Consider the following 27,197-nt stretch of genomic DNA (forward strand, 5'->3'; position numbering starts at 1 on the left):
CAGAAACCACACAGCTGTGAAGGGTACAGCCTGTCACCAATTAGAACTTGACACTGGGAGAGGCCCGCGCTGCCAGGGCATGAATCGGCCAGCCCAGCTGCACATGAGAAAATGGCCTGGGCAGGCTTTGTTACTCCTTCTGCTTGCGTCCCCTGTGTCCATTCCAAGGGCCCTGTGGGCATAGAGGTCAGACGTTCCAAATGTTCTGAAACAGTCCTATTTTCAGTCCCATAAATATTGGAATGTCTTTAATGTACCAATATATTAAGGGCCCAAGCACAATGTTCCCACCTGCTTTTCAAACCAAGATTCCTTCATCAGTCCAGGTGGCCTGAATTTTGTTTCAGAAGAAAGTTGTTTTCCTCTAGGTCAGGGGTTCTCAACCTTTTTTGTTGCATGGACCCCTTTGCCAGTCAGGTGAAAACCATAGACCCCTTACTAAGTCCATACTATACTGTGTATTATTTTTTGATACATATTTTTATTTTCTTTTTTTTAAAAGATACATAAATCACACAAAATATTACATTAAAAAATATAAGAGGTTCCCATATACCCCACTCCCCACACTCCCCACACCTAACACATCAACAACAACTTTCATTAGTGTGGTATATACCGTGTATTATTTAATAACTATATCACACCCACACGTCCCCACAAGAATAATGTTTTTTTGAATTCCAAGTTCACAGATCCCTTGTTAAGGCACACCTGCTCTAGGTGATAGGCGGAATTGTTGGGAAGAAGGGAGGCTGTCTGGGCTGGAATTTGGGGACACTGATTTTGAACCAGGGCTTCTCTGTGTCTTGGAGATGCGAGCGCTGCCAACACCAGTTGACGGCTCAGGGAGAGGTGACAACCACAGCCCCTAAGCCAGGGAGTCACCGCTCTGCTTTGTGTCTTCCTGTGTGTCTCCCCCTCTAAGAGGAGGATCCTGAGCACAGAATCCGGGTCCGGGTCACCAAGCTCCGTCACGGAGGCCCCAATCAGGATCTGACTGTCCTCGAGATGAAACGGGAAAACCCACAGCTGAGACAAATCGAGGGGCTGGTGAAAGAGCTGCTGGAGAGGGAGGGGCTCACGGCGGAAGGTGGGCCCTGGAGGGCGGGGCTGGATTGGAGCTATTGGAAGGGCCTTTGGCCCCAAGTGGAAGGGCTGGGTCAAGGTGGACTGGAAACCTCAGGCTGGGGTCTCGGGGGCAGGGGACATCCACTAAAGCTCCGAGCCTTCCTCTCCTCTCACCGCCCGACATGCTCTTCCCAGGTAAGATTGAGATCAAAATCATCCGACCCGGAGCCGAAGGGGCTGAGGAAGACACACGTTGGCTGACCGATGAGGACACGAAGAACCTCAAGGAGATCTTCTTCAATATCTTGGTGAGAGGCATCCTGCCCCCACGCCTGGCCCTTTGGCCTGTCCCCTCTGGCTCGCTGCTGTGGCGAGACCTCCTAGGCTCACCAGTCAGCAACTGCAGCTCACCGCCCCCCTCCCCACCAGGTGCAGGGAGCAGAAGAGGCTCAGAAGGAGCGGCGACGGCAGAGGGAGCTGGAGAGCAATTACCGCCGGGTGTGGGGCTCTGGAGACGAGGAGGGCACGGGGGACCCCGACGAGCTTGACTTCTGAAAGCACCACTGCAATTGGCCCCCCAAGGAGTCCAGAGTCTTCCTAAAGACTGGCCCTTCCCCCCACCCCCCAATTCCCAACCTGGGTCCCTAAAGGCAAAACAGCAGAGTGGAGCTGAGCTGTGGACTTCGTGGGCCCCAAGTCTGGGGACGTGGGGGGCTGTGGGATGAGTGTTGCTGCTACTGCTGAGAGCCACCCTCTAGGCCCCATAGGCCTGTGTTCCTGCTCTCCCAGGCTTTTCCCCACGTCTTCTTCCTTTCCTCCCTGTCTTTCCCCATTACCATCCTCGAACTTGATGGTTCTTTTTCCTCTCCTCTACCTCAAGATGCTGTAAGGTTTCCCGAGTAGGGTAAGGTAAGGAGAGCAAAAAGAGCAGGGCGGTTTAGCAGGCCCTAAGAAGGCAGGCTGCCCCATGCCCTACCCCACTGCTGTTGGAAGTCACTTTACCCTCTTCCCTTGCCTTGGGCTTTCCAGCTCCCTTTGCCTGCACATGGTCCCCTGCAGTCCATGCTTCCGAGTAGGGGGCCTTCTCCTCCATGGCTGGGGAATTGCGAGAAGGTTGCCAGCCGCCTCTGACACAATCCCAGCCAAAAGGGCGGGGCATGGAACCGCCCCCCAAGTTCTTGAACAATCAGGTTTCTGAATAAAGAACTGGACCATCAACTCAGTCTTTTTTTGTTGTATCTGTTGGGAAGGTAGGTGGAGTCGGGGCTCGAGTGGCGATGAGGCTCGGTGTTGCCTTGACCGAGGCGTGCACAGTTTCATCCTGTTCTTTGTCCCAGCATCGGCAGAAGCCGGGGTCTTCAGGAAGAGACCAGGTAGATAAACAGCTGGCCGGCCGCGCAAGGACCACAAACTCTGCAGGACGGCCTTCCCTCCTTTTCCACATCGCTCCGTTTCGGCTCCTTTCCTTCTTCGGCATGAGATCCTGCCCTATCCTCTGCCCCTTATGCCCCGAAAGCCGGGTGCACACCGCCGGGTTATTCCACCACAAGACCTCTCCCTGCAACATGCTCCAGTCTCCACTTGCCATCCTTACCCCCATAACCCACCCAACCATCCCAGGGCAACATTCGTCAGAAAAGACCTCCACCTCTGCCACGCCTAGAGAGGCGGCTGCTGCCCACGTCTGCCAACTTCCTAGTGTGCTGAGGGCAGCGGGCCAGAGAGTGGGCTCTGCATCAGGGGTTGCCTTTTCCCCATTGCCAAGTGTAAGCGTGGAGCTCCCCCTCCACCTTCCTTCCTCCTCCCAGTGCAGAGACCCCAAAAGGCAGAGGCTCTCCTGACTCCCCATCTTTGAGGTGTACAGCCCTTCTGCCAAAGTCTCTCTGCTGGCTTGAAAGGGAAGAAAAGGAACAGAGGACATGGAAGGCCCAGGTCTCCAACAGTGGAAAGTGAGGGGCTCGACTGTTTTTGAAGGAAGTTGTAGAGAGGGACCCTCTTCTTGCTGGAATGTGGGCTAAAGCTTATGTGCAAGTCATGCTTAAATTGTTTTATTTTGAAATGTTCATGGGAGGACTTATAAAACCCCGCTTCCGCAGACCTATTTGGTATCTTGAGAGAAGGATGCTTCACCTGTGCAAGGTCTTAGCCACCGCCGAGTGCAGCCACAGTCAGTTGATGGGTTCTAATCCTCACCCTTCTGTTGACTAGCAGTGGGGCCTCGAACAAGTTATTTAACCTTTCAAACACTGTTTCCTCATTGGTAAGTCAGAGATAATAGTACTTGCCTTTAACCTTTCAAATACCGTTTCCTCATTGGTAAGTCAGAGATAATAGTACTTGCCTTGGAGGGCGGTTGTAAAGATTGAATGAGATAGAGTAGGTCAAGCTCTTAGCCTAATGTCTGACCCACAGTAAATGCTCAATAACTTATTATTATAAACCAGCTCCTGAGTTCCAAAGACACTAGATGGTATTTGGAGGCAAGAGTCTTAGAAAGAAGGACTCCTAAAAGTCAACCCGAAGATACAGTAGAATGTCTTAAGTTGGGAGAGGGAGGGAAGGGGTGCCAGGAGGATTACTTTTGCTTCGATGAGGATGGAGCATTATCAAACAGTTCTGGAACCTGTACTCTATGTAATCAGTTTGTACTTTCAGTAATAAATCTGCTTTCCTTTCCTCTTACTTTTGGTAATACTCCCCTGGAGAAGATCCATCTATCCCAGGTATGCTAAGGCAAGTGAAAAGAGAGGAACAGGACGTGTAGCAGATGGAGAGGGGGGAGAGGGGTGGCAGAGGAGGTCAACAGGAATCCAGTGAGGAAGCCCGAGGTGAGCTGTGAAGATGGTATGGATGGAAAGGTGCAGTGGCTCTCTTTCACCCACTCAGGGAGTCCCTTCTAGAGCCCCATTCTGCCATAACCTGGATAAATTTATGTTTTGTCTCCCCCTCCACTATCACCCTGAAAATCTCCCCACAAGAACAAAGCTGCTTCCAACACAATAGAATCAAGGGAGCAAGTGTAGCTCAGTGGTTGAGCACCTGCTTCCCATGTACGAGGTTCCAGGTTCAATCCCCGGTACCTCCTTAAAAAAAAAAAAAGAATCAAGTGGTTTACCTGGTGTCTGGGATGTACTGTGGGGTTTGCTGACACCTTAATCTCCTATTGCTGGCTGGATAATAAAAGGAATTTCCCACTGGCCTGTGATTCCCTTGGCAGGGAATTTCCTTCCTTTTCCAGTGTCCTTGTTTCCTCCCCATACTTTCTCACACTCCCAAGCTCAGAATGAGGAAAGGGGTGAACTTTTGCCACCAGGGAGAAAAGTGGAGATGAAGTAAGGGAGTCCAGGGCCTCTGACCTGAGGGGGGAGGGGATGGTCAGGTCCCTCAGTCAAGTCTTTCTTGCCATTTCCCCTTCTTCCTCTCCCTTTGCCTTCCCAGATGGCACACCTGCATCTGCACCTGTCACTCTGCCTGCACCCCTAAACAACCTTTTCTGAGCCTCTGGACCCTGTCTGGGGTTAGGCTGCTGTGCTGGGTAGTCACCCAGCCTACAATCTGCAGAGCTGGACCCCGCCCTGTGAATTGTTGCTGCCGCCACACCTTGTTGGTAAGCTCGGCGGCATACTTGCAGCTGAACATCTTGGGGTCAGGATGGGGGACTGATAGGGGTGCTGAGGGCCAGAACCAACTCTCCTGAAGACATGGGCACCATGGACTGGTGACAATATGTGGATGGCCATGCCCATCCTGTGCTGGCTGCTGGCCCACTGCAACCCCATCCGGCCCCTCTCCCAGAACAAGCACTTTTAGCCTCATGGGAGGAGTGGCCGAGCCGGCTGCATGCTGAGCTACACTGGCCTTGGGGAGCTGTGGCTTGGACAGCCCCTGGGATGACACGGACGTGGACAAATGCCTGCATCAGCTGGGTGTGGAGTTCCTGGACGGCAGGGATTTCTGTGGCAGGGAAAGCTTCCACCTCTTCCCCCCCACCCCCCTCACCGAGCATCACCTGACCAGGGCCAGGAGAGGGATCCCTCCTATCAACTCTGCTCCCGATACGTGGTGCTCAAGGTGAGCAGGCCGGCTGGTGGCAGCCCTCCCCAGCGCTCAAGTGCTTACCCAGTGCCCCTGAACAGGGATTCACGACCCTCAGGTCACAAACAGACACTACCAAGGTAATCAACCCAAGGTTAACTAGCTATAGAGTGGAAGTCCCAGTTTAGAAATCAGATCTGACTCCAGGTCTCTGCTCTTAAGCAAAGCTACTCCGTCTTCTCACCTCTCCAGTGCCCTCCTCTCCATGGGCCCACCCTCTCCTCTAAGCACCACATCCCACTCCTTCCCAGAAGGCTGCCATCCTGGGCTTCAACTGACTTCTCTATTCCCAGGGTCCCCCCTGTGGCTCCAACCTACCCATCTCTTTCCCCTACGTGAACCCAGAATTGATGTATCTGGCTGGTCATCTCTGTGCCCATGCAGAGGCACCCTCTAACCAGCCCTCTCCCACCTCCAATGCCAGGCCTTGACCAAGGTCACTCCCTGGACCCCCCTTCAAGAACAGACCAGCGGCTCACCCCCTAGACAAAATCACTTCCTCTTTAATTGCTGTTGACGATTCACACCACCAGCGTCTGAGGAGATGGGGAGTGGGCATTCCCCTGCCCCCACCCACTCCCCACCCTAATTACCTGGTCCTTTGCAAAATATTTTAGCCAAAAAAAAAAAAAAAGACCGGAAACCACTGACACAGACAGCCCAGGGTCTGGGTTAACTGAGGAAGGCAAGGCTGGGCCAGATAAATCCCCCCCACCCCCCCCCCCTTTCTGGGAATAGGGGAGGGAGCCTGGAAACCCTCCCAGCCACCTCACATTCTCTTATCCCAGGCTGGGAGGGATCGTGGGGTTGAGGGATGGTCTGGAGCTGCTCCAGTGGGAGGGAGGGGCTGGATGGGGAGAATAGTGGGGGAGGGGGTCCCGTCGTCGGGGTGCCCCCTACCCCAGATCATCATGGGCGCTGCACAGTCACAGGTACGCAGTCACGGTCACAGACACTCACAACCCGAGAGCACCCCCACCCCATCCCACCCCTGCCCCCCCTTGGCTTCCCCGACCCCAAAACACCCTCCCCACGCCCCTGCCCGCCCCCACCCCCTTGGGGAACAAAGCAATAAATTACAAGGTCCCTCCCCAGTCCCCTTAGCCCGCTCCTGCTCCATCCCTTCTCCCTCCCAAGATAGTAGTGAGGAAGGGCCCAGGCTCCTGGCTCCCCCGGCCCTTTAGCTTCCATCCATGGGTGGGTGTGGGGGGGGACGTCCTGATTCCAACTCCTCAGGATCCCTTTCACGGAAAGGGTTGGGGACCCCCCCACCCCCATAGACAGCAGGGGTCCTGCCCCTCGCTGCCCTTCTCCCCTCTAAAGGGCAGGGACTCAGCATGGAAGGGGTGGGGTCCCCCGTATTGGCCCTCAAGTCCCAGGACTACCCCTCCCACGCACTGACCCCTCCCTCCGGCGTGGTGTCGCCCCAGGAGCCAGCCTGGGTACGCCTGCCCTGGGATGGATTGTCCAGCTCAGGCAGGGCTGGGTCTTTCTCCCCGTCCGGAGAGGGCGCGAGCGAGAGGGCAGACCCAGAGGAATCCGAGGGTGGAAACACTGGAGAGGGGGCGTGTTGATCTGGGGTCTCCATGCCTCCCTCGCTGGGGAAAGGAAGGTGAGTCTGTGTCCTCTGGAAGGCGTGGGGTTGTGCCTTCGGGGGCTGGAAGCGCTCCCGTGGGGGCGGGGGGCGGACTGGAGAGGTGAGGGGGTGCGTCTGTCCAGCGGTCCCCCCGTGGGGGCGTGCCCGGCGCGTGTGGGGGTAGGGGCGTCTCTCCCGCTGGGCAACTATACCAGCGCCACGGGGGCGTCGGCGCGGCCCACGCTGGCGGCGCTGCTCCGGCGGCGGGGGCTGGGCGTGGCGGTAATGCTGGGGGTGGTGGCCGCGCTGGGGGTGGTGGCCGCGCTGCCTCCCTCCCCCGGGCAGCCGTGCTGGAGCAGGATGTCGGCGCACAGCTGGCTCCCGGCTTGGCGGGCGTAGAAGAGCGCGGTGCGGCCCTGCGCGTCGCGGGCGGCCACGTCCGCGCCGTACTAGGGGACAGAGAGGGCCGCGTCGCCGCGGGTCGGCGATGGGCGTGCCGCCGCGCGCGGCCGCCCCCAGATTTCCAAGCCCATGTCCGGGGCCCTTCCGGGGACCCCCGGCTCCCCCTCGCCAAGCTGCTTCCGAGGCGCAGCCCTCAGAGACCCCCTCCGCCCACCCCCGCTCACATACCCACAACAGCAGCTGCGTGATGACCACGTGGGCGAGCCCTGCCGCCAGGTGCAGCGGGGAGCGGAGCTGCGGGTCCGCCACGCTGGTGTCGAGCGGCCCGTGTCGCGCATGGGCCAGAAGCAAGAGGACGGCGGCCACGTCCTGCACCTGCACCGCGTCCCACAGCTGGCGGCCCAGTGGCTCCTCGGTCGTGCCCAGCGGCGCCAGGAACAGCAGCTGCTCGTACTTGGCGCGAATCCAGGACTCACGCTCCTCCCTACGTAACCCGGAGTCAGTGGGAAGGGCTCTAGAGACCCCTGCCCAGAGCATCCTCTCCGGAGCCGCACAACAACCCCGCCGGTGTCCCCCTGCCCTGTTCCCTCACATGTACCGTGAAGAGTCCCGCGTGGGCTTGGCGCGGCCTCGCGTGTCGCTCTCCCACACGCGATTGGCCATGTCGTTGCCGATGGCCGTCAGCACCAGGGTCAGCTCCCGCGGCCAGTCGTCCAAGTCGAGCGAGCGCACGCGGGACAGATGCGTGCCCAGGTTCCGGTGGATGCCCGAGCACTCGATGCAGATGAGCGCGCCCAGGTTCAGGCTGGCCCACGTGGGGTCTGAGGACAGAGTGCGGGAGTCGGCTCCGGCCTGGGTGGCCTGGACACCCCAGCATTCGCCGCGACCAGCGAACGACACTCCCTAGCCCCCACACGGCCTCCCAGGCCCCTCCGCTGCCCGCGGTGCTCACTGGGGGCCCCGCAGTCCACGCAGATGGAGTTCCCTTTGGCGTTCCGGATCGCCTGGATGGCCACGGCTTCACTTTGGCTGTCGGTGCGCAGCTGCGGAAGGGGGTGGGGTTAGCGCTGACACTCGGTGGGAGCCTCTCTCCAATGACCTTAGACGCTCACCTCTGCCCTCCTCTGACCCATTACCTTGACTTTGCTGCTTTCACAACACTGGAGGCTCGCTAGAATCTGACTTTCGATGGCCTGGACCCAGGCGTCCCGCTCCTCGAAACTGGCTGCTTCAAAGTGCCATGTCTGACCAGTGCTGGACACGATCAGGAACTCAAAGTTTTCCTCTGGGCAGGGGGGGGGGGGGGATGGGATGGGGTCGTGAGGGACAGAGTTCAAGCAGGGGTGCCTTTCCCAAACCCTTCCTCCCTGACGTCCATCCCGCGCCCCTGGGAGTGGGGCGGTGGGGTAGGGGAAGCAGAGGGTGGGGGGCAGCGGGAAGCCCGAGCACATGCAAGGGGAGGCAGGGGCACCCCCACCCCTCTGCACCCCAGCTGAGCACCCCTCCCGGCTTCCCACTTGTTACCTGCTTTATAAATATTTCTTAAACTACCAAAGGATTTTAGTTTCCACATTTTGCGCTTGGCTGGTTTCCCGAAGCGAAGGAGATAGAGATAGAATGGAGAGGGGAACAGAGAGAGATGGAGAAAGGAGAAAAGGAGAGGCAGATGGAAAGATGGAGAGAGACAGTAATAGAGGACCAGAGACAAAGCAGGACAGACAGATGGGGAGAGAAAGCAGAACTAAAGTCAGTGGCCCCAGAGCAGGGTGGAGCGGAAGCCAAGAGCCGTGAGAGTAGGCAGAACTGGAACCTGGGCCTGAGCACTGAGCAGAGAGCAGGGGCGGTGGGGAGCGGGATCACGGCCCATGAGGAGCTGGATCTCCGGGAGGGGAAGGGAGGGTCGGGACCTGACTGAACATGGGGGAAGGGGACAGAAGCTGGGACACAGGCCTGGGATGAAGTCCTGGGGTTCAGGAAGAGTCCCTGGGAAAAGGGCTGAGAAGTCACTGGGGCCAGGATGGTGTCACCGGGGGCAGGAATGGGGATCACTGTGGTCAAGGGCTGTGGGGCGGATTGGCAACCACTGGTAGTTATTGCGAGCGGGGAGTGGGTGATCACAGATTCCAGGAGCTGGAGAGTCACTGGGGCACACTGAGGTCAAGGACTGAGTCACTGGAGGTCATGGGACAGGGGCTTGGGGCTATTGGGGGCAGGGCTGGGATGGCAAGTGGAGGGCAGCCACACTACAGGGTCATTAGGAGAGGGAGCAGGAGCTCCAGACTTAAGGGGTTCATTGAGAACAGGGGCTGGAACAACTGGGGGGAAAAAGGCATTATCTGGGGAACAGAGGAGAAGGACAAGGGCTGAAGGGTGTCTACCCATTTTTTCATTAGGTTATATGCAAAGTGGTAATGATGGTCAAACACCCAGCTCCAGCACTTTTTCCTCCTCTTGTAGGAGCTAGGGCAGGGATCTGGAACTGCAGGTGAGGGTCCAGGGTGGGAGTGGAATTGCCCACTAGGGCCTCACCTTCAGCCTGCCCAGCGGAGCCTTCAGTCTTGGATGGCGTTGTCAATTTTTTCCTCCTCTGCTTCTTCACCATGGGAGAAGGAGGGGGGTCCCGACTCAGGGGGCTCAGGTCTCCAGATGGGGTACAGTCTTAGGGAGGGGGACACAGCTGCCTCAGTTGTCCCCTCCACAGATTTCCTGATTTCTCAATGGCCCGTCTCCTGCCCTGAACTAGCTTCGGCATTTCTAGCGCCCCTCCTCAGCTGTTCCTCTCCCGGAGGCCCCCCATGATCATTCCTGGGAAGATGAGTGGCTGAGACTGAAACCTGAACTCAGATCCTGGCTCTGCCATTTACTGGCCTTGAGACCTTGAGCAAGTCATTTAAACTTCTGAGCCTCCGTTTCCTCATCCCTAAATGGGGATAATAACCTTGACCTGACAAAGTTGTTGTGAGGATTACTTGTGACAATGTTACTTGCTATTGAAAAATATATATATTTCCAAACTTTCCAAACACTGATGGCTGACTATGTGCTGGACAATTGTGTAAGGTTGTTTAAGCCTCAAAGCAACCCTCTGAGGCAGAAACTATCATCTCCATTTTACGGATGAGGAAACTGGGGCATGGAGAGATAAGCAACTTGCCCGAGTGGGAGGCCAGGGTTTGATCTTGGGCAGTTTGGCTCTGGAGCCCATTTGTGTTCACCATTACAACAAGCAGGCTGGGTGAGCATGATATCCAGCCCCCGGCCCTGACCACAGCGTTCATTCACGCATTCTTTCCAGTCTCCAAGCTTCCACCCTCTTTCCTTTCCCACCCCCATCCCATTTGGATCTGGAAAGCAGTGGATGGAGGGTGGGTCCTCACTGACCCGTGCTGAGGGCTCGGGCCAAATTCCGGTCTGGTTTCAGTAGGTGCTTTGATGTCTGATCTGGTGGTGGCTGCAGGGAACTGGGACTGGGGCTCGGGCTTGGGGTGGGCGTGGTGACTTCTGTCAGAAAGGGGAGAAGATAAGATCTCAGTGAGCCACACTGTATCCTGGCCCCATTTCGTCGTCATCCACCTTCCCAATTATCTGGTTTCTGGCCCCACTTCCCTCCCACTCTTCCTCTTCCCCTAGTCCTGGCTCCTCTTCCGTCCCCTTGTCATGAGCCCCATCTACTTACCAGGGCCTTCACCCATCTGGACAGTGCTCATGTCCTTGACCAGCCCATTGATGCTAGCTGAGGGACCGAAAGCAGAGATGGCCCGTGGGGGCCGCTTGCCAGGGACTTTGACTGTTGTCCGTAGCAAGTCCATCTCCTTGCCATGGGTACTGTGGATGTAATCCTGCAGGGGCACAGGAATTGAGTGTGTAAGGAACGGTTGGGTCCTCAGTGGTGCTGGGAAGCAGATGCTATGGGATACAGAGGGGCTGGAGAGGGGACTCCAGTTGCTGACCAGGTTGGGATGGGCCCAGCACTGTCTCCTCCAGAGAGCATTCCTGGAATGCCAAGCCAGGTGGAGGACTTTCCTCCGTGCTCTCCCACTAGACAGCAAGTTCCTGAGGGGATGCCTTGATTTTTACATCTCCAGCAAGGACACACAGTGGGTGCCTCACATTTGTCTGTTAAATTTAAGAGAACAGGACTAGGGCTGGTCTCAGAAATGACGTTAGTGTTTGTTAGCAGCTCAGACTGACAGAAGTGGGAGGGCATTCAAGGCTGGCCAGCGTAACCCGACCGGTCTTCGCCACTCACGTTAATGCTGGGGTGGTAGAGTAGGAAGCCGTTACTGGACAAGGTCACATATTTCTTCTTCCATTCTTTGTTCAAGGAATTGCCACTTCGTTTTAAAAGGAAGCTCTGGAGTATAGAAAGATACATATGGGAGAAAAGCCAGCTAAAATCAGCCACTCCCTTGCCTGTCCCCAGCCCCTGGATCGCCCACCTGTTTTATGGGGATGGCTCGCCCACTCCCCGTGGTCTCTCCTCGACTGTCCAAACTCCGCTTCTCGGAGTCACTGCCCCGGCGATTCTGGGAATGGTTATTGGCATTGATTAGAGGATGGGTAGGGGGATACACAGAAGGCAGAACAGAGAAGTAGATGAAGAAGGGCCCAACAGAGGGTCTAGGGACTAGGGAAAATGGCCAGGGGCCAGGGGGTCAGCATGTCCAATACCGCAAAAAGACTAGTCCTGCGCTTGGCTGCCCGGTGCAGGGACCCTGGGGTGCTCAATCCAGCCACTGCAGCTGCCTCGGCTCGGAGCTCCCGGTGACCAACATTGGGAGAGGACGGGAGGGAAGAAGAGTAGTCGCTGGTGTGGCCCCCGTTACTAGCCTGGGAGCGAATGGAGGAGTCAGCAGAAGAGCCAAGATGCCTTCCACCCCATCGAGCTACAGCTATATCTGATGAAGGGGAATCTGAGACATTCCTTGATCTCATCACCACTTATTTGTACTTCATTAATAATAAAAATCCTCACTAGCATGATGTCACGTTTTAAATTTTGCAAAGGTTGATTTCACGTGGCCACACTACAATTTTCCTGATAACCTTAGCAGGGTAAGTGACTTGCCCAAGGACCATGCAAACTGTGTCTCAAACCTGATTATTTCCAGTGCAAGGCACTTTCTACAGATAGGGTCACTGCCATGTCTATCTGCTCCCACACACACACTCTATGGGTGTTCCTGTCTCTGTCCTGGGAGCCACAGCCCCCTTCCTCTGAATCTTTCCAGCCCCCCCTGGCGACCCCAAGACCCCAACTCACCTGCCCAGCCACAGGCGTGGAAGCAGCTGAGTGGCTCGGGGAGCTGGGCAGGGACTTGCAGGCAGCCAGAAGCTGTTGCTGTTTGCGCAAGGTCACCACCTTCTGGGCCACTGAGGATGGAGGCAGAAGGAGGAGGCATGAGCAGGGCAGACACCCCAGACCACCCTCCACACCCCGCTTTGAGGAGTCCCCAGGCAATGACACAGGCCCCTGCTCCCCTGTCACTTGGTTTCTGGGCCACCTGTGGCCTCGGCAGCTCCCCTGGCCCAGAAAGACCTTGTGAATGTTAAACAAAGCTTCTCTGGTCTCCCTGGCCACTCTATCCTAGGGAGGCTAGTTTCCTGTTAGGGAGAGGCTGGGATGCCCCACCTCTACAATCTTCCAGGCCTCTAGCTCCCCGCTTCCTGCACGCACCGGGGCTCACCACACTCACCCTCCTGGAAGACCCGGTCCACATTGAGCCCGTAGGTTGCACAAGTCTCATAGTAGCTGCAGCGTTTCATGTCCGCACACAGTGCCCTGGCACGAGCATCCCCCACAACCCGAGGGGAGGAAGCGCTGATCCTGTCTGAGGGCACGGGAAAGGGGTGGGATTGGACGAGGGGTCCCTTCCTCACTCACTCTTGTGCTCCAGTCCCAGGCGGGGCCCACGTGGGATGGGGTGTGAGAGAACAACCCTCCCCCGAGCGAGTGGCATGAAAATGTGTAAGCCCAGCGCACACGCCCGGCGGCAGTAAGAGCAGGTTGGAGGAGCTCTGGAAAGACCTTTTCTTTGCCAGTCTTCAAAGAATACTCCAGAGGTGAGTGCTGTTTCCTGACAAGGTATGGAGTGGCTGGGGCTCACAAGTGATAATCACTCTGCCCTGCAAATCCACTGAAGCCTCAGTCGAGTGGGAGGACACCCTGGGGGTGAACTAAGGAAAGGCTGAATGTCTGTATCAACAGGTGGACTGCTCACTCTGCAGCAGGAAACCAGGAGGCAAGCAGCAGGTGGAGGCAGGCACCTGCAGGACAGGCAGCCAAGCAGGAAGTCCCGCCAGCTGGATGCAGGTGGGTACCGGAAAGGCTTTTTCTGTCCCTGGTGGAGAGTCTGAGAGACTCTGGATGACTACTTTGGGAACTGAAAGGTTTTATGCCCTCTGTGTTTTCTTCATCGTCCTTTGTGTTTAGATAAGTTTGTTTAAAAGGTGTCAGCCTGACTCATCTGGAGCAAAGGGAAAGAGAAAGGCTTTCTATCCACACTAGGATCTGAGATTTAAAGCGAGGTAGGATCTGTGTGTTCCATGGTGGCAGCACCAGGAAATGGCAGTGTGAGAACACAAGGTGGGTGACATCTCAGAGAGGGATGGATACTGTTACTAAAGCCATCCCTTCCCTCCTGGACGGTCCCCTTTACTCTGCACAGACCTTGGGAAGTTGTTTGGTTTAACGACTCCCTTATTTGGAGAACTGGCTCCCTCTAGAGCAGGAATTCTAAACCTTTTTTGTTCCACTGACCCCTTTGCCAATCAGGTGAAAACCACAGACCCCTTACTCAGTCCACACTATACTGTGTATTATTTAATACATATATCACACCTGCACTGACACATCCCCACAAGAATAATGCTTTTTTTGAATTTCAGTTCAAACTCACAGACCCTTTGTTAAGAACGCCTGCTTTAGAGGGTTGCTGGAAACCGAGTGGCCATTTCCACACCTAGCAAGCTCTCATCCATGAGGGGTGAGAGGTTGGACAATACCCCGTGGCCTCCTCAGGGCCTCCCCTGCAAGCAGTGCTCTCGCAGCCCTCCTTACCTTGTGTTCCTACCAGTGCCAGGGCCAGGCCTCCCCGTCCCTCCCCCCGGAGGGAGTTCAGCTGTCCATGGAGACGGCTCACAGCCTGGAAACTGTTCTCATCCTCCAGGCTGAAGACGAAGATCACAGCATCTGCCCAGCCTGAGAACTTGTGGGGGATGAGGAAGCAAATGGAGGGTCAGACAGGTCCACTCATCTGAACCCTATTCAGAAGGAGACCTGGGAATTTTGAGCCCTCCCCTTGGCCAGGGCAGATCTGCCTGCCAGCCTGCCCACCCCATAGCCTCCCTGCCTCACCTTGGCATCAGGTGCCCCAGCTTCCTCTCGGATCAGCACCAGATGAGTTTGTCCATCCACCAACATCTCTTTCTTGTGCTGCTCACCTGTTGGAAGGGGTGGGAGGTCAGAGGTCACAGGTCTTTAAGCCTCTCCATGCTTCTTATATGTTGGTTTCCCGTGGGCTCTTCTTTTCCCCAGTCTCCATCCTTACCTAGCCATCGATCTCACCCCTGGATCCCTGACCCCAACCCTCAGCTTACTCTAGCTGTCGGGAACTCACTCTCGGTCTTCTCCAGCACCTGGTATGAACCGGTCAGGAATCGGTGGATGAGCGATGACTTCCCGCTTCGGGTGTCACCCAGCACACCCTGAGGACAAGGATGTGGGGCAGAGATTGTGGAAATTAAGAAGAGACGGGATTCTCAGTTCTGGACGCATCCCAGAGACCAAGAGACTGGCAGTGTTAAATCTTCCATGGAGGCTCCTCCAGGGCCCAGATGACAGGCAGTCAGGAGAGAGCAGTTGGGAGGCTCAAGGCAAGAAATGACCCCAAACTTGAAGTGGATCACAAGCTGAAGAATGCCAGCAACTCAGAACCAGTTTGTTTTGTTAAGGAAACATATCGAATTGGGGATTGGGTGGGGGGAGTCACAGGCCTAGGCACTAGCTGGAAAGTTTTACCCACTTCCTGTAATAGAACATAAAGGGCTGACAGGGAGATAAGAAATAAAGAGAATGTGGAAGAGGACCACGGGCTAAAGGAAGGGGGAAGGGCACAGGTAGACTAGAGAAAAGGGTGGGGGAGGGCTGATGCCATGAAGCTAGACTCTCAGAACTGGAAACCTAGTCCCCAGTCTCACAGGAAGTGAGAAGAGGAGAGAGTTGGAGTCAGTGGGTGGGAGGTCAGCTTTCCCTACAGCAGGGGGACCCGGTTACCTACCAGGCGCAGTTCAGGAATGGAGCGGCTCAAAGTCCATTCCTGGCTGTTGACCACGGCCTCTGCAACAGGAGAGGGTAGAGGGGCGGTCAGGGGGAGGGCCCGGAGGACCCCCAACCCTCAGCCAGCCTCCTCCCTGTACGGTTCCCCTTAAGCCCCAGGACTGGAGGTGTGTGGAGGAAGAGGTTTCAGAGTGGTCCTCAGTCCTCCCATCCCAGCCACTCTCCCCACAGCTGTTGCTGCCGCTCAGTGGTTGCTTAGCAACTGAGCCAGCAAGACGAAAATACTTCAGCTGGCATCTCCCTTAATGCACATCCCAAATGTGGGTCCCTGCCCCAGACCAGAAGGCCAGGGCTCTGAGAGTGGCGGGCTCTGCCCTCCGGAAGGAGAACGGCAGACAGACCGGCTCCTCCCCAGCCCCCGATTCTCAGGACAGATCCTGGGGGGAGGGCCTAGGAAGGGAGTGCGTCCTCCCCAACCTCTATTTCACGGGAGAGAAACTCAGGTGAGGCTTTCCCTCCCTTTCTTCAAGGTCATTTGGACAGTGGCCCTGCCCTCCTCCCTGTCCCCCAGCCCAAGGAATGGAGCCTGGATTTTCCTAAGTCTCCCTCTCCCACGCCCTCCCCACCAGCGCCTTCCAAAGTAACCGAGGGGGAAGGGCCGCATCCCCCTGGCCGGAGAATCCCCTCGCCGGGGGGAAAGGAAGCGCCTTCCGCCCGCCGGGGCCAGCCCCCGCGCTGACACCGGCCGGACGTTCCCGGGGCGCCGCAGCTGCGGTGGGAACTCTGGGATCCGGAGCCATCTGCTCCCACCCGCTCCGGAGCCAAACCCCGGGGGCCGCCTCCGCTCCGGGACCCGCCTCCCCTCCGGGGAGTGTGAGCCGAACCAACAGAATCTTCCGCCTCACTTCTCCAGGAAAAAAAGACGCCCCTCGGAAAACGCACCACCTCCCGGTACCCCCTTCCCCAGCATCCCTGGGGAAGAATTGCTTTTGCTGCAGATCCGCCCCCGGACTCACTCAGGGTCAGCCCCCGGCGGGTTCCAACGCCTTTCTGGGGCTGGGGCGGGCGGTGGGGGGAAGCGAGGCTTCCTAACTGTCCCCTTTCACTTCACATCTAAATATTCAGCACGTCCCAGTACCGCCCACTCCGCCTTCGCTGCTGGGAAGGAAACCGAGTTCCTCCCTGCTGCCTCGCTAGCTTGCTTCTCAGCCCAGGGGAAGACGTCCTGGCGAGGAACTGCCTGCAAGGTCACTGTCACGCCCCCTGCCTGAGGTGCTCCGGGGAAACTGAGGCCCCCTCCTCCCCCGCCCCCTCCATTGATCGTCTGGGCAAGGCAAGGCCCTGTTTCCATGCTCTCTGAGTCCAGCTGAAGCTGGAAGCAGAGTCTGGGTTGTCTCTGGGAGCAATTTCCTTCAGCGGCCCTGACCAAGGGTATTTTTCCCAGAAAGCTCTGAGGTCTCTGAGTCCTTCTGAAATAGACTCATCTCTCATGTCACATAACTGGGGTAGCCACTCACACCCCCCCCCCCCCTCAGTTCCCCCTATTCTTTGCCCCAGTCCTTGGCAGAGAGAAGAGTCTGCTTCATCCACCCAGCACGAGAGAAGCATCCCAGTACAATCCTGCACACTGCTCAGCTCTCCGGACCACCCTGGGTGTTCCAGGCGCCCTCCCTTCACCGTTCTCAGACCCTGGCCTACTCACTAGGGGAAGCGCGGAGCTCTGCGCCCAGTAGTTCCCGGGACCCGCTGCCAGAAGTCAAACCCTGGGGTCCGGGAGGTGGCCCGGAGCCAGGAGGCCCCCCTGTGCTCTTGGTGAAGATACCGCTGATAAACTTGAGCATCTTGCGATCTCGAGTAGATGCTCGGCCCCCCTCTCGGCCCCGTTTCAGCCCAGGAGCTGGAGGCTCCAGCGTGATTGGAGGTGCAGGCCCGAGGGGCTGCGTGGAGGAGGCGGTGACAGCAGCAGCTGGAACCGGAGGTGCTGAGACTGTTAGCGGAGGAGGAGAGCCGGCGGGCGGTCCCGGGTGCAAGTCACTGTTGTCCAAGGTCTTACTCTTGGCTTTCCGAGGGGACAGCTTTCCTCGGGCTCCGGGCCCTGCCCCGGCCCCACTAGAGGTCGCGGCTGCAACGCCCCCTCCCCCGGCGGCGGCGGCGGCGGCGGCGGCAGAGGCTCCAGTCCCCACGCTGCTCTTTGACCCCTTGACCCTGGGCTTGCCCTCGCTTTCGGGCCATGACAGGCGACTACCCGCGCCCTTGCCCGCTCCGGCTTTGGCGCCACTGGTGGTCACGGTTTTGCAAGGCTTGGGAGCCGGCGGAGGAGGAGCCACCTTGAGCCTCCGGCTCCCAGTGCCAGGGTGCGGGGACGACGAGCCGGGGACGCCGCCACCCGCACGGCCTTCGGGTTCTGGGCCCCCCCAGCTTGGGCTGCTGAGCAGCGGGCGCCGGGAGGAGGTGGGAGCGGCCCCGGGCTTGGGGTCGGGACTCAGCCCCCCGGAGAGCGGGGGCCCCGGCGGCGCGGCCCAGAGGGAGAGGCGGCGGCCGGGAGCCGGGGAGACGGGGCGGGCGGGACTGGCCGGAGCTGGGGACAGAGCGGGGGGCTCGGCGCCCCCCGCGCCCGCGCTGCTCGTGCTGATCCACAGCGCATCCTGCCGGTGGAAGAGACGTTCGTGCCGCTTCTTGCCCGGCTCCTCCGCGCCTCGGGGGCTGCCAGGATCCCCGGTCTCCGCGCCCCTGGCACCGGGGGCGCCGGCCGCGGCTGCAGACGGAGACGGCGGCGGCGGAGGCACCGACTCGAGCTTGACCAGGGTCAGCGAGATGAGGTAGGTCGTTGTCCGGCGCTGAAGCGCGCCCGCGCCCCGGCTCATGGGGCCCCGAGACCCCAGAGCTGGGGAGGGGAGGGGACTCCCCCGGACTGCCTCAGGGGGGTCCGGCCATGGGGCTGCCCTGCTCGCTGCCCCCAGCCCCCGGACCCCGCTGAGCCCCCAGCCCGGCTCCGCTGTCGCCGCCGCCTCCGCCGCCTCCGCTTGCGCCCCCCTCCCATCACATGGGGCGCCCCCTCCCCATGCTCCCCGCCCTGCGCCCCCACCCCCTTGGAACCCCGGGACCTTGGTGCTGCTCCAGCGAGGCGCGCCGGACCGTGCACCCCGGCCTGGGTGGGGGCGCAGAGATGGGCGGGGGAGGGCGGGAAGGACAGTAGTGGGGGCAAATGGGGGAGAGGGAGGATAAGGGGGCTGAGAGGGCGAAAGGGAGGCTGGGGGAGAAGAGGAACCGGTGCGGGGGAGGCAGAGGCTGGGAAGGGGGGCTCTGGGGACCGTGACCGCAGATGAGGTACGAGAGGGGGTCGTGAGGAGGGTGGGAAGAGAGTGGGGCTGGCCGTGCGGGGGATTCGCAGGGGCGCGGGGAGGATGCTGGGGATGGAGATGCAGGCGGCGGCGGGGGAGGAAGGAGGGAAGTGGGAGGGAGGTGGGAACCCTCGGGTCTGGGGTCTGGGAGGGGAGGGGCGCGAGATCCGGGCGCAGGGTCCGGGGGCTCGCCGGGGCTCGTTCGGTCCGGATGCGCGCTGTGTCCGGGCGCTCCCCTCACATTGAGGAGGAGGCGGCCCCCCGCCCCCCCAACCCTATCTCCCCCCCACCTTCTCTCCACCAGCAAGGCTGTCTGCGAGGGCGGCGCAAAATCCAGGACTGGATTTCCCTCCTAAACCCTGGGCTGGATTTCCCGGGCTTGGACTCATCGACTCTAATAACCGAGCCCCCTCCTCTCACACACCATGGTTGGGGATCACGACTGTGGGGTGGGGCATTTTGGGACAAGGATGAAAATTGAACTATGGATGGGCAGGCTGCGGTGAAAACAGCAAACTCGGGGTCATTGCCAATTCTGGGGAAGCTGAGGGTGGGGAACGCTGAAATCCTTTTTTCAAGCCGGGATGTCTCCCCCAGGTACCTGGACCCGTTCCGCTTCCCCATGACCCAGCCTCCCTAGCCCCTACCAGCGCCGCGCAATACACTGAAGGGGCCACGACCCGAGCCGACTGTCCCAGAGTGAACTTGGAAAGTGTTCCCCAGGGATGGGGACAAACATGTAACTTAGAGTAGGAAGGAGGAGGATGCCTCAGGAGGGAAGAGATGAGGTTGAAGGAGCCAGGCCGGAGGAGTCAAAGGCTCTAGCTCGAAGTGGAGGGAGAAGGCATGTCTATGGATCAACACCCCCCTCATACCAAAATGCTTCCGGTCTCCATAGCAACCGTAGCTCCAAGAGTGCCTCGGAAACAGCGGGGATAAGCAGAGAGGAGGGATTGGTGTGTATAGATTGGGGGACCCACCAGGGGATGTTCGCTTAGAGGGAGGCACCACCCTCGAACCTGGTCACCCACACAGAGGGGGCTTAGCTCCCTGAATATAAGGAGCCCCCAGTTGGGGCAGCAGGAGCTGGCCTCTCCTGGGTTCCCATTCAGTCTCCTGAGGTTTGCAGGGTGGAGCTCTTTGAAAAGGTTAGAAAGGAGGTAGGCAGAGTGAATTCGCTGTGTCCCTCACCCGGCTAGGGACCCTGGAGTCCAAGGCTCACTGTTTTCCAGCCGGGGCACAAGGATGAAGGATTAGGCCGGCATAGAAAGGAGGCCGGATGCTGGGGTGGGGTGCGGGGTGGAGAGGGATGGGGTGGGAGTGGAGACTGAGGCTCTCCCTGCAGCCTTGGAGACCCCTCCCTGGGACGCGGGGACTCTCAACATTCTCCTGATTTGGCGTCCCACCCTCCTGACGCAGCCGAGACTATAATAAGTGCTGCCGTGGGTGGCTCTTGGAGGCAGGAGCCGTCGGCAGGCTCGGCCGGGTGGGGAGTGAGGGTGGGGGGTGGAACCGGGATGCGGGGTGCACTTTGTTCTCCCAGAAGCCTGTATCCAATCGCTCGGCAGTCCTGTCCCAGGGTCAGCAGCTTCTCCCTACCCCTCTTACACAATGTCTGCAGAAGGAGGATGACACCATCCCCAGGACTGGGGACCCTTCCTTAGTCGTTTTTGATGGATGGGGCATAGAAGAATTTTTGACTCTGACTTAATTCTCCTTCCTTTGGTGGCCTCAGTTTTCCTTTACGTCCAATGAGAACAGAATCCTGACTCTTAGGGAAGGAGTGGGCAATCACTTATGAGGAGTGGACTCTTCTGGGAGATTTCAGCTGCCACCCTTTCTCTCTCCTTCCTTCTCCCCACCTAAGCAAAGCTCCTTTACCTAAGGGACGCCTGAGCATCTCTCCTCCCTTTTTTCTAAGGGGGTGGGGCTTAGCGTTCCTCCCTAGGAGGCATCCTCTGGCCACTCCCCCTAGGTCAGTCTCTCCAACTCCTAAGGCTGTCAGGAAAGGTGTCAGTTGTAGTTCTTGGTACACAAGGAATGAAGGCTAAATGGGAAGAGGGACACCAGCCTCGGAAGGGCAAGGGCAAGGGCAGGGAAAGGCATGGGAAGGCGATCAGACTGTCTGTCCCCCTAGGAACTCAAACAGTTCTTTCCCCAAGTTATGCTCCGGTGGTCTCCATCATCAGAGAGGTCTAGCAGGTGTCCCTGCAGGGAAGAATGTCTTCTGACTCCCGGGGTAGTCAGCTAAGAATGGAGGGACTGAAATTGTTGAAAGAGACCAGGATATGATGGAGGATGTGCTTCTCCCAGACACCCTCATGAGCAAAACCGTCTGCTTTGGATAGTTCTTTGCCACCTTGGAGGACCAGTTCCCGGGTGGTGGGGCCTTATGGATGGAGAGAAGCTGTTCCTGCCAGGGTCCCACCACAGGATTGAAGGCTGGGGTGGGGGCAGGAGGATGTGGTGGATGGTGTTGCCATGGCAGCACTTCCTCCCTGTGTTGTCATCACTTGCTCTAATGGCACTAAGGAGGTAGAGCGGAAGGTGTGTGGGGGGAAGACAGGAACAGGAACATGGGGAGGAGGAGAGGAGACTGAGAAGAGTCCTGAGGACTTCTCTGCAATTCGACCATGCAGGACACGGTGAGTCTTAGTATGTGCCTGGGAGCCTGAGATTCTCTGCACGGTGTATTTCAATGTGTGTGTGTCCCCACGTGTGAGTGCATGTGTGTATTTCTCTCTACAGCTAGAGAACAAGAGGTCACTGATCCTTAGTGGGTCCTGGGAATGAACACAGAATCCAGTCCCAGAACCTCCTGCCCCAGACTGTTTCCTGCTCTGGACTCCCCAGGCAGAGACTATGTCTACCACGGCTCTGTCACAGCCGTTCTTCCCCAGGCTCACCCACTTCTCCATTGCCAAGGAGGTCAGCTCAGCAGTGACCTGTATTTTGGTCTCCTGGGAGAAGGATCAGAGTTGAGGAAAGAGGAAGAACGATACCTCCCATGTCTTTTTCCATCTTTCCCAAATGTATTCTTCCCCCAGAGTCCCAGCTCCATCTTGGGGACTAGGAAGTAGCTGACTGGGACGTGAGATATGACCAACTTGTCGCTGATACACCCAAACTGGAAGCTGACCCTTCTCTTACCTCGTATGCTGTCCAGGGAGGTGCGGATGCTGTCCCGAAGCTCAGGGTCACCCACCCTCTCTGCCAGCTTCCTGAGACGGCTCAGAGCCTGCTTGGCCACCTCATGTCGTCTGACTTCTGCTCTTACTGAGGCTACAGCCAGCTGCCTCTGGGCATGCATGTTGCCCAGACCTGTCTTGCTAGGCTAACAGCAACCTCTGGCCCTGAAGTCCATGGCCTTGCAGCCCCCAACCCCCAGAAGGCCCCTTCTGCTGTGCCCCAGAACTCCCCGCCCCTGCCCGCCCTTCCGTCTGTCGGCCTCACTTCCTGACTGGTGAGTTTCAAACCCACAGCCTGGGACAGCCTACCTTCTGCACCTCCCACCCCCTCTAGCGTTGGCCCATCAGCCCTGCCAGCCAGCCCCAGTTGATTCCCCAGCTAGGTGAATGGAAAGACTTTAACAAGGGTCCCAAGGCCTCCTGTGGGAGGTAGCTAAGGTGGGTGTTGATTCTGGGAGAATGTGGCAAGCCAGATCCCAGGTGGAATCCCAAATTCTTCTTGACCTCCAGATTTGTGTTCAGCCTCAAACTCTTGCAGGAATCCACACATACTTAATTTTTCTCCCTCACAGCCTTGCATTCTAGTTTACAATTGCACTAACCCTCTACTCTACACATCTCAACTTGCCTGCATACTTACATTTTGCAATGTAACCTTTCTTTAGTCACCTAAGCCAATGCAAGTAACTCCTGCTTAAGGGACCAAGTAGAGGAAAATGTGTTTCAGAGGAGAACAGTATCCTATAACCAGACAAAATTACTGTGGTCAATTACATTTTTTTATAATAATTAACATGTATAACACTTAAAAGTTTAATTTTCTATATCATCCTCATGACAGCACCAAGAGGGTAGAGTATCCCTTTTTTGCAGAAAAGGAAACAGCTTCAGAAAGACCAGTAAGGAGTGAAACGAAGATTTGGATCTAGATCTTCTGATTATATTTCTGTGACCCTTTTCACCATGCCATACAACCAAGATGCTTCCAGTCAGTTGCCCTTGTTCTACCCTTGAATTAGGACCCGAAAGAGCAGAGGGAGGATGAGAAATTGAAGGACAGGATAAAGATAAGTGGGGGTAGTTTGACATAATCACTTTGTTTCAAGACTCAAACTTCTCAGACCCTGGCAAGTGTCATTTTTCTTGCATATCTTCTTGATATTAATTTATGAAGGATAGGAGATTATAACTATGTATTTGAGTAGGTGGAGATAAGTGAATCGGGGTAGTGATTACCCACTGTCCCCTATAAAATGGCTGGAACAATAACTTAACATCGTTTACTATGTGTCAGTATCTTTTTAAGCATTGTTCATATATTAAGTCATTTAATCCTCACAGCTACCCAACAGGTAGGTGTGTTGTTATGGCTTCATTTTACACGATCATAGGTAACAGGCACAGAGAGCTTAAGTACCTGGCCAAAGGTTCAGAGCTAGTAAATGGTGGAGCTGGAAACCTATGCAGTCTGATTCTTAACCACTATACAGTATGCAGCATACACCAACTTTAGATCATTCCGTGGGGATGAGGGAGGTTTTTCATTTGTTCCTACTAAGACTGCTTCTTTCATCTGGGGGAAGATAGGATTATGCCTTCTCCATACCACCATGAAAAGACTGGTGTGTTAAAGTCCTTGTTCAATAGTAAACATTTACTGATCAATCTCTAGGTGAAAATGGAGAGACCCCTCCTACCCCTCATATCTCCTCCTACCCCTCATATCTCCGACTCCGACGCCTTTTTTTTTTTTTTGTATGTGCTGGATTAGGCACATGCTCTGAAGACGCGGAACACACCGAGGCGTGTACCTGTGGCTTTGTCACAAATAGGAATGCGCTGGCCCGAGGCCGCTGTTTTTCACACTGAATTTCTGGTATAGAAAGGTCGCGAGGAAATACGAAACTGGACAGACGTACTTAGTGGATACACCTGCAAACGTGTGAGGATTTGCTGTGTGCTGCTGTGCCCACTCCGGGGCCCCTGTGGCCGGACTAAATGTCTCAATATTTTACTCACTTGGGTGTTCCTCAGAGTGACGCAATAAGAACAAAACAATGGCGTCAGCATGAGGTCACTGGAGGACAGGGGGAATGGGGCGGGGAAGGGCGCTCCCTCCAAGGGGCGGGGCCCGGGCCCTCTCCCAGCTCTCAAGTTCCACTTCTCTCTCGCCTTCGTCCGCTTCTGCAGAGCCGCCACCGCGGGATAAGCCTCTTCGAACTCTGATCACAGAGCGCCTCTTCCAATCCGGGGTTTTGAAGTTTAGGCTCTGGTCCGCCTGAGAATCTCTGGGAACCCTGCCCCCAGTTTTAAGTTTCATCCAATGAAAAACCTAAAGGAGGGGCACGGAGGCGGGCCAGTGACGTAATTCAGGTTGATTGGCATTTAGGCCATCGACGTCCTGGACTAGACAAGAGCTTCGCCAATCCTGGGGCAGGGGTGGGACGGTGCAGGCGCAGAGGATTGGGTTTGGCTGGACTCGATTTAAAGAGACAGAAGCTGTCGGGGGTTCTGCAAGACGGTCCCCAAGACCCTCCCCCCAGTTTCTGGGACCACTTGGGTCCCCAGAGCTGGGAAGATGGTTTGCGGTGGTTTTGCCTGCTCCAAGAATGCGCTGTGCGCTCTCAACGTGGTCTACATGGTGAGGCTTTGGAAGTGGGAGAAACCTTCAGGGGGGAAAGGCGAGTGGGGAGAATCTCTAGGGGATTTCCGGTAGGGAGATGGGGTGTACTGGGGGTTCCAGGAAGATTCTTGGGAACTTCCGGCGAAGAGGGAATTCCTGAGGACTTCCGTGGGAAGAGGGGGGACTTCCGGTGATGAGGGGGCTTACGTTGGGCTGGGGTGGGGTAATGAACGGGAGGCTGTGGGCATAAAGCCCCATCCCTCATGTGAGGCTCAGTTTCTCTCAAAATAGAAGTGATGGCCTGAAAATAAGGGGTTCCGAAACTCCCCCTTCCCTGTTATCCCTTACCCCCTTCCCTGCCATTCTGACTTCCAAGGGGAGAAGCGTCCAGGGATGCTCCTGGTCGCAGTAGCCTCCCTCATCATCCACATTCACATACAGCTCAAATCTTTTTTGCCCAAGCCCCAGACCTTGTATGGCCCTTTGGCTGTTCTGCACTGATTGGCATTCTGTTTCCCGTAGCTGGTGGGCTTGTTGCTCATTGGAGTGGCTGCTTGGGGTAAGGGCCTGGGAGTGGTGTCCAGCATACACATCATCGGGGGCGTCATTGCGGTGGGAGTCTTCCTTCTCTTCATCGCCATGGCTGGACTGGTGGGTGCTGTCAACCACCACCAAGTCCTGCTATTCTTTGTATCCTGACTGGAAGTGACTGGGAGGGGGCATGGGAACACACCTGGGGCTCTCAGAAGGGCTGACTCCTCAAAGATGTTAGAGAAGTGTAGGGGTCTGGGATCTTGCAGACAAGTCTGCCTGCCTTACCTAATACCATATACTACAAGTGCAGGGGCTTTTATTACTGTTTTCAACTGATGTGGTTGTACAAGTTCTGTGGATTGATGAGACCAGACAGATGAATATAACAGATGGAACGTAAAGGAATCTAGGACTATTTTTTTCTTCCATAACTCTCCCTCTCAGTACATGATCATCCTTGGTTTGGTCTTCGTTTTCCAGTTTGGAATCTCTTGCTCATGTCTGGCTATTAACAGAAGCAAACAGGTAAGGGGAGTGTAAAGTACTTGCTTGTTTTTGTTTTTGTTTTAATTTCTAACTTCCTCTTCTTGCTCTGGCCCCAACTACCCAAAAACCACTGCTTAGGTTTACTACTTCCAGACTCTTGAGCCCCTTGCTTCCTCTGGAATATCTGGTTAATTTTCCATGAGAGAACCTGAAGAGGTGTGTTTTTGTCAGTTTCTATCATTGTGACAACAAATTCATGCTTCTGAGGTGTGTTGACTCCCATTGCTGAATAACTAAACTGAGGTGACCTGGGATCAGGACATAAGATTATTGAGGTGAGCAATAATAATTTCAAATAATTTCCTCTGCCTGTATCCTCCAGACAGATATCATCAACGCTTCTTGGTGGGTCATGAAAAACACGACCCGGCATGAACTGGAAAGAAGTTTTAACTGTTGTGGCTTGTTCAACCTCACAACTTTGTATCAACAAGATTATGCTTTCTGCACTGCAGTGAGTCTGGGACTGGGAGTAGGAAACAGGTTAAGGACAATTCCCACATACACAGATTTTGGGGCTTGAATGTCATTGCTTCTCTCCATAACAGCTCTCTTGTGTTGGGTCTGTGTGAGTTGGTTGGGGGCAGAATGGATGGATACAAAGGCTAGGGAATAGCCAAGTGAGATTTCCGTCTATAGGATACTGGTCAGGTACCAGTAAATATTTTCTAGGGACATTCATCATGAGTACTGTTATTAGGGCAGCTTAGCAACTTTGCATTCTCTGAACATACATACATGTTTTATCCTTAGATTTGCAAAAGTCAAAGCCCCACATGCCAGATGTGTGGAGAAAAGTTTCTTAAGCATTCAGATGAAGCTCTGAAAATCCTGGGAGGTGTTGGACTCTTCTTCAGTTTTACCGAGGTGACATTCTCCAGCTCTCACATTATACCCCTTCTCTTTATCTGTCTTAGTCTCTAACATTCAGAATTGGTCCTTATTGTCCCCCCCTCCCTTTGTCTCTACAGATTCTTGGTGTTTGGCTAGCAATGAGATTCCGGAATCAAAAGAATCCTCGAGCCAACCCCAGTGCCTTTCTATGAGACTTTGGATCCTTCTGACTTCTCTCGTTCTCCACTCTCCCTAAGCTTTTTCTTCCTCCCTTAGGGAAAACCTAGGGTCGATAGACCTTTTTGTTTGAGAAAAAGGAAAGGCCCTCTGCCACATCCCTTAAAGCTGGTTGAACAGCTAGACTTTTAAGCCTTGGAATGCTTTGGTGGGAGCAAGATTGTAGGACTGAAAACCTTCCTTCTCTCTCCCTAATTGGATACAGGGAGCTTCTGAGAGTGCATGGGATAGGACAGGGCCTGGAGTCATTCTTGGCCCGATTTCCCCTCTTCCCCCTTCCACGTGCTAGACCACCTCATCACATCCTGACCTGGCTCCAAGGATAAATGAGGGACAGAGCCAGACAGAAAATCACCAAGAACTCATTTTTGTAATAAGCAGGACCCAGCTTGGGGTAGTTAAGCCACTTACTCTATAGTCAAAGAAGCAACTTATGTTCCTGTCCTCCCTGTGTCAACGAAGGCGCTCCACT

At 56.2% G+C, this 27,197-nt stretch overlaps 3 protein-coding genes across 8 annotated transcripts in view; 2 read left to right on the forward strand and 1 right to left on the reverse strand.

The window, feature by feature from the left end:
• The window catches only part of OS9 (OS9 endoplasmic reticulum lectin), a 21,563-nt gene extending 19,274 nt beyond the window's left edge, over positions 1–2,289 (forward strand). For 2 of the 4 annotated variants that reach the window (XM_023585438.3, XM_004481278.5), the window contains exons 13-15: positions 929–1,093; positions 1,267–1,379; positions 1,501–2,289. In XM_023585438.3, coding sequence (XP_023441206.2) covers positions 929–1,093; positions 1,267–1,379; positions 1,501–1,626 — 404 coding nt within the window. In that variant the 3' untranslated portion in view covers positions 1,627–2,289. The remainder of the gene's footprint in view (positions 1–928; positions 1,094–1,266; positions 1,380–1,500) is intronic. The other 2 variants (XM_004481280.4, XM_004481281.4) reach the window with 1 other exon arrangement.
• Positions 462–22,152, reverse strand: AGAP2 (ArfGAP with GTPase domain, ankyrin repeat and PH domain 2). 3 transcript variants are annotated; one of them, XM_058308336.2, is made up of 19 exons: positions 17,125–18,989; positions 15,424–15,482; positions 14,764–14,851; positions 14,502–14,587; positions 14,205–14,352; positions 12,841–12,975; positions 12,408–12,517; positions 11,816–11,974; positions 11,584–11,670; positions 11,394–11,498; positions 10,821–10,983; positions 10,526–10,645; positions 9,674–9,802; positions 8,669–8,728; positions 8,281–8,429; positions 8,097–8,187; positions 7,743–7,965; positions 7,373–7,628; positions 462–7,191 (listed from the first exon to the last, which is right to left on the reverse strand). In XM_058308336.2, exons 1-19 carry the CDS (start codon positions 18,284–18,286, stop codon positions 6,949–6,951), a joined length of 3,573 nt encoding a protein of 1,190 aa, XP_058164319.1. In that variant the 5' UTR covers positions 18,287–18,989; the 3' UTR covers positions 462–6,948. The 3 variants fall into 3 exon arrangements, with proteins under 3 accessions (XP_058164319.1, XP_058164320.1, XP_058164318.1); XM_058308337.2 differs by lacking the exons at positions 8,669–8,728; positions 17,125–18,989 and adding an exon at positions 21,914–22,152; XM_058308335.2 differs by lacking the exon at positions 8,669–8,728.
• Positions 22,153–24,399: 2,247 nt separating this feature from the next.
• Positions 24,400–27,196, forward strand: TSPAN31 (tetraspanin 31). Its single transcript, XM_004481270.5, has 6 exons — positions 24,400–24,592; positions 25,097–25,264; positions 25,553–25,633; positions 25,977–26,108; positions 26,408–26,521; positions 26,626–27,196. The coding sequence occupies exons 1-6, from the start codon at positions 24,530–24,532 to the stop codon at positions 26,698–26,700; spliced, it is 633 nt and encodes a 210-aa protein (XP_004481327.1). The 5' UTR covers positions 24,400–24,529; the 3' UTR covers positions 26,701–27,196.
• Position 27,197: the final 1 nt, after the last annotated feature.

Source organism: Dasypus novemcinctus, chromosome 12 (assembly GCF_030445035.2).
Source record: "Dasypus novemcinctus isolate mDasNov1 chromosome 12, mDasNov1.1.hap2, whole genome shotgun sequence".
NCBI classification, from domain to species: Eukaryota; Metazoa; Chordata; class Mammalia; order Cingulata; family Dasypodidae; genus Dasypus; species Dasypus novemcinctus.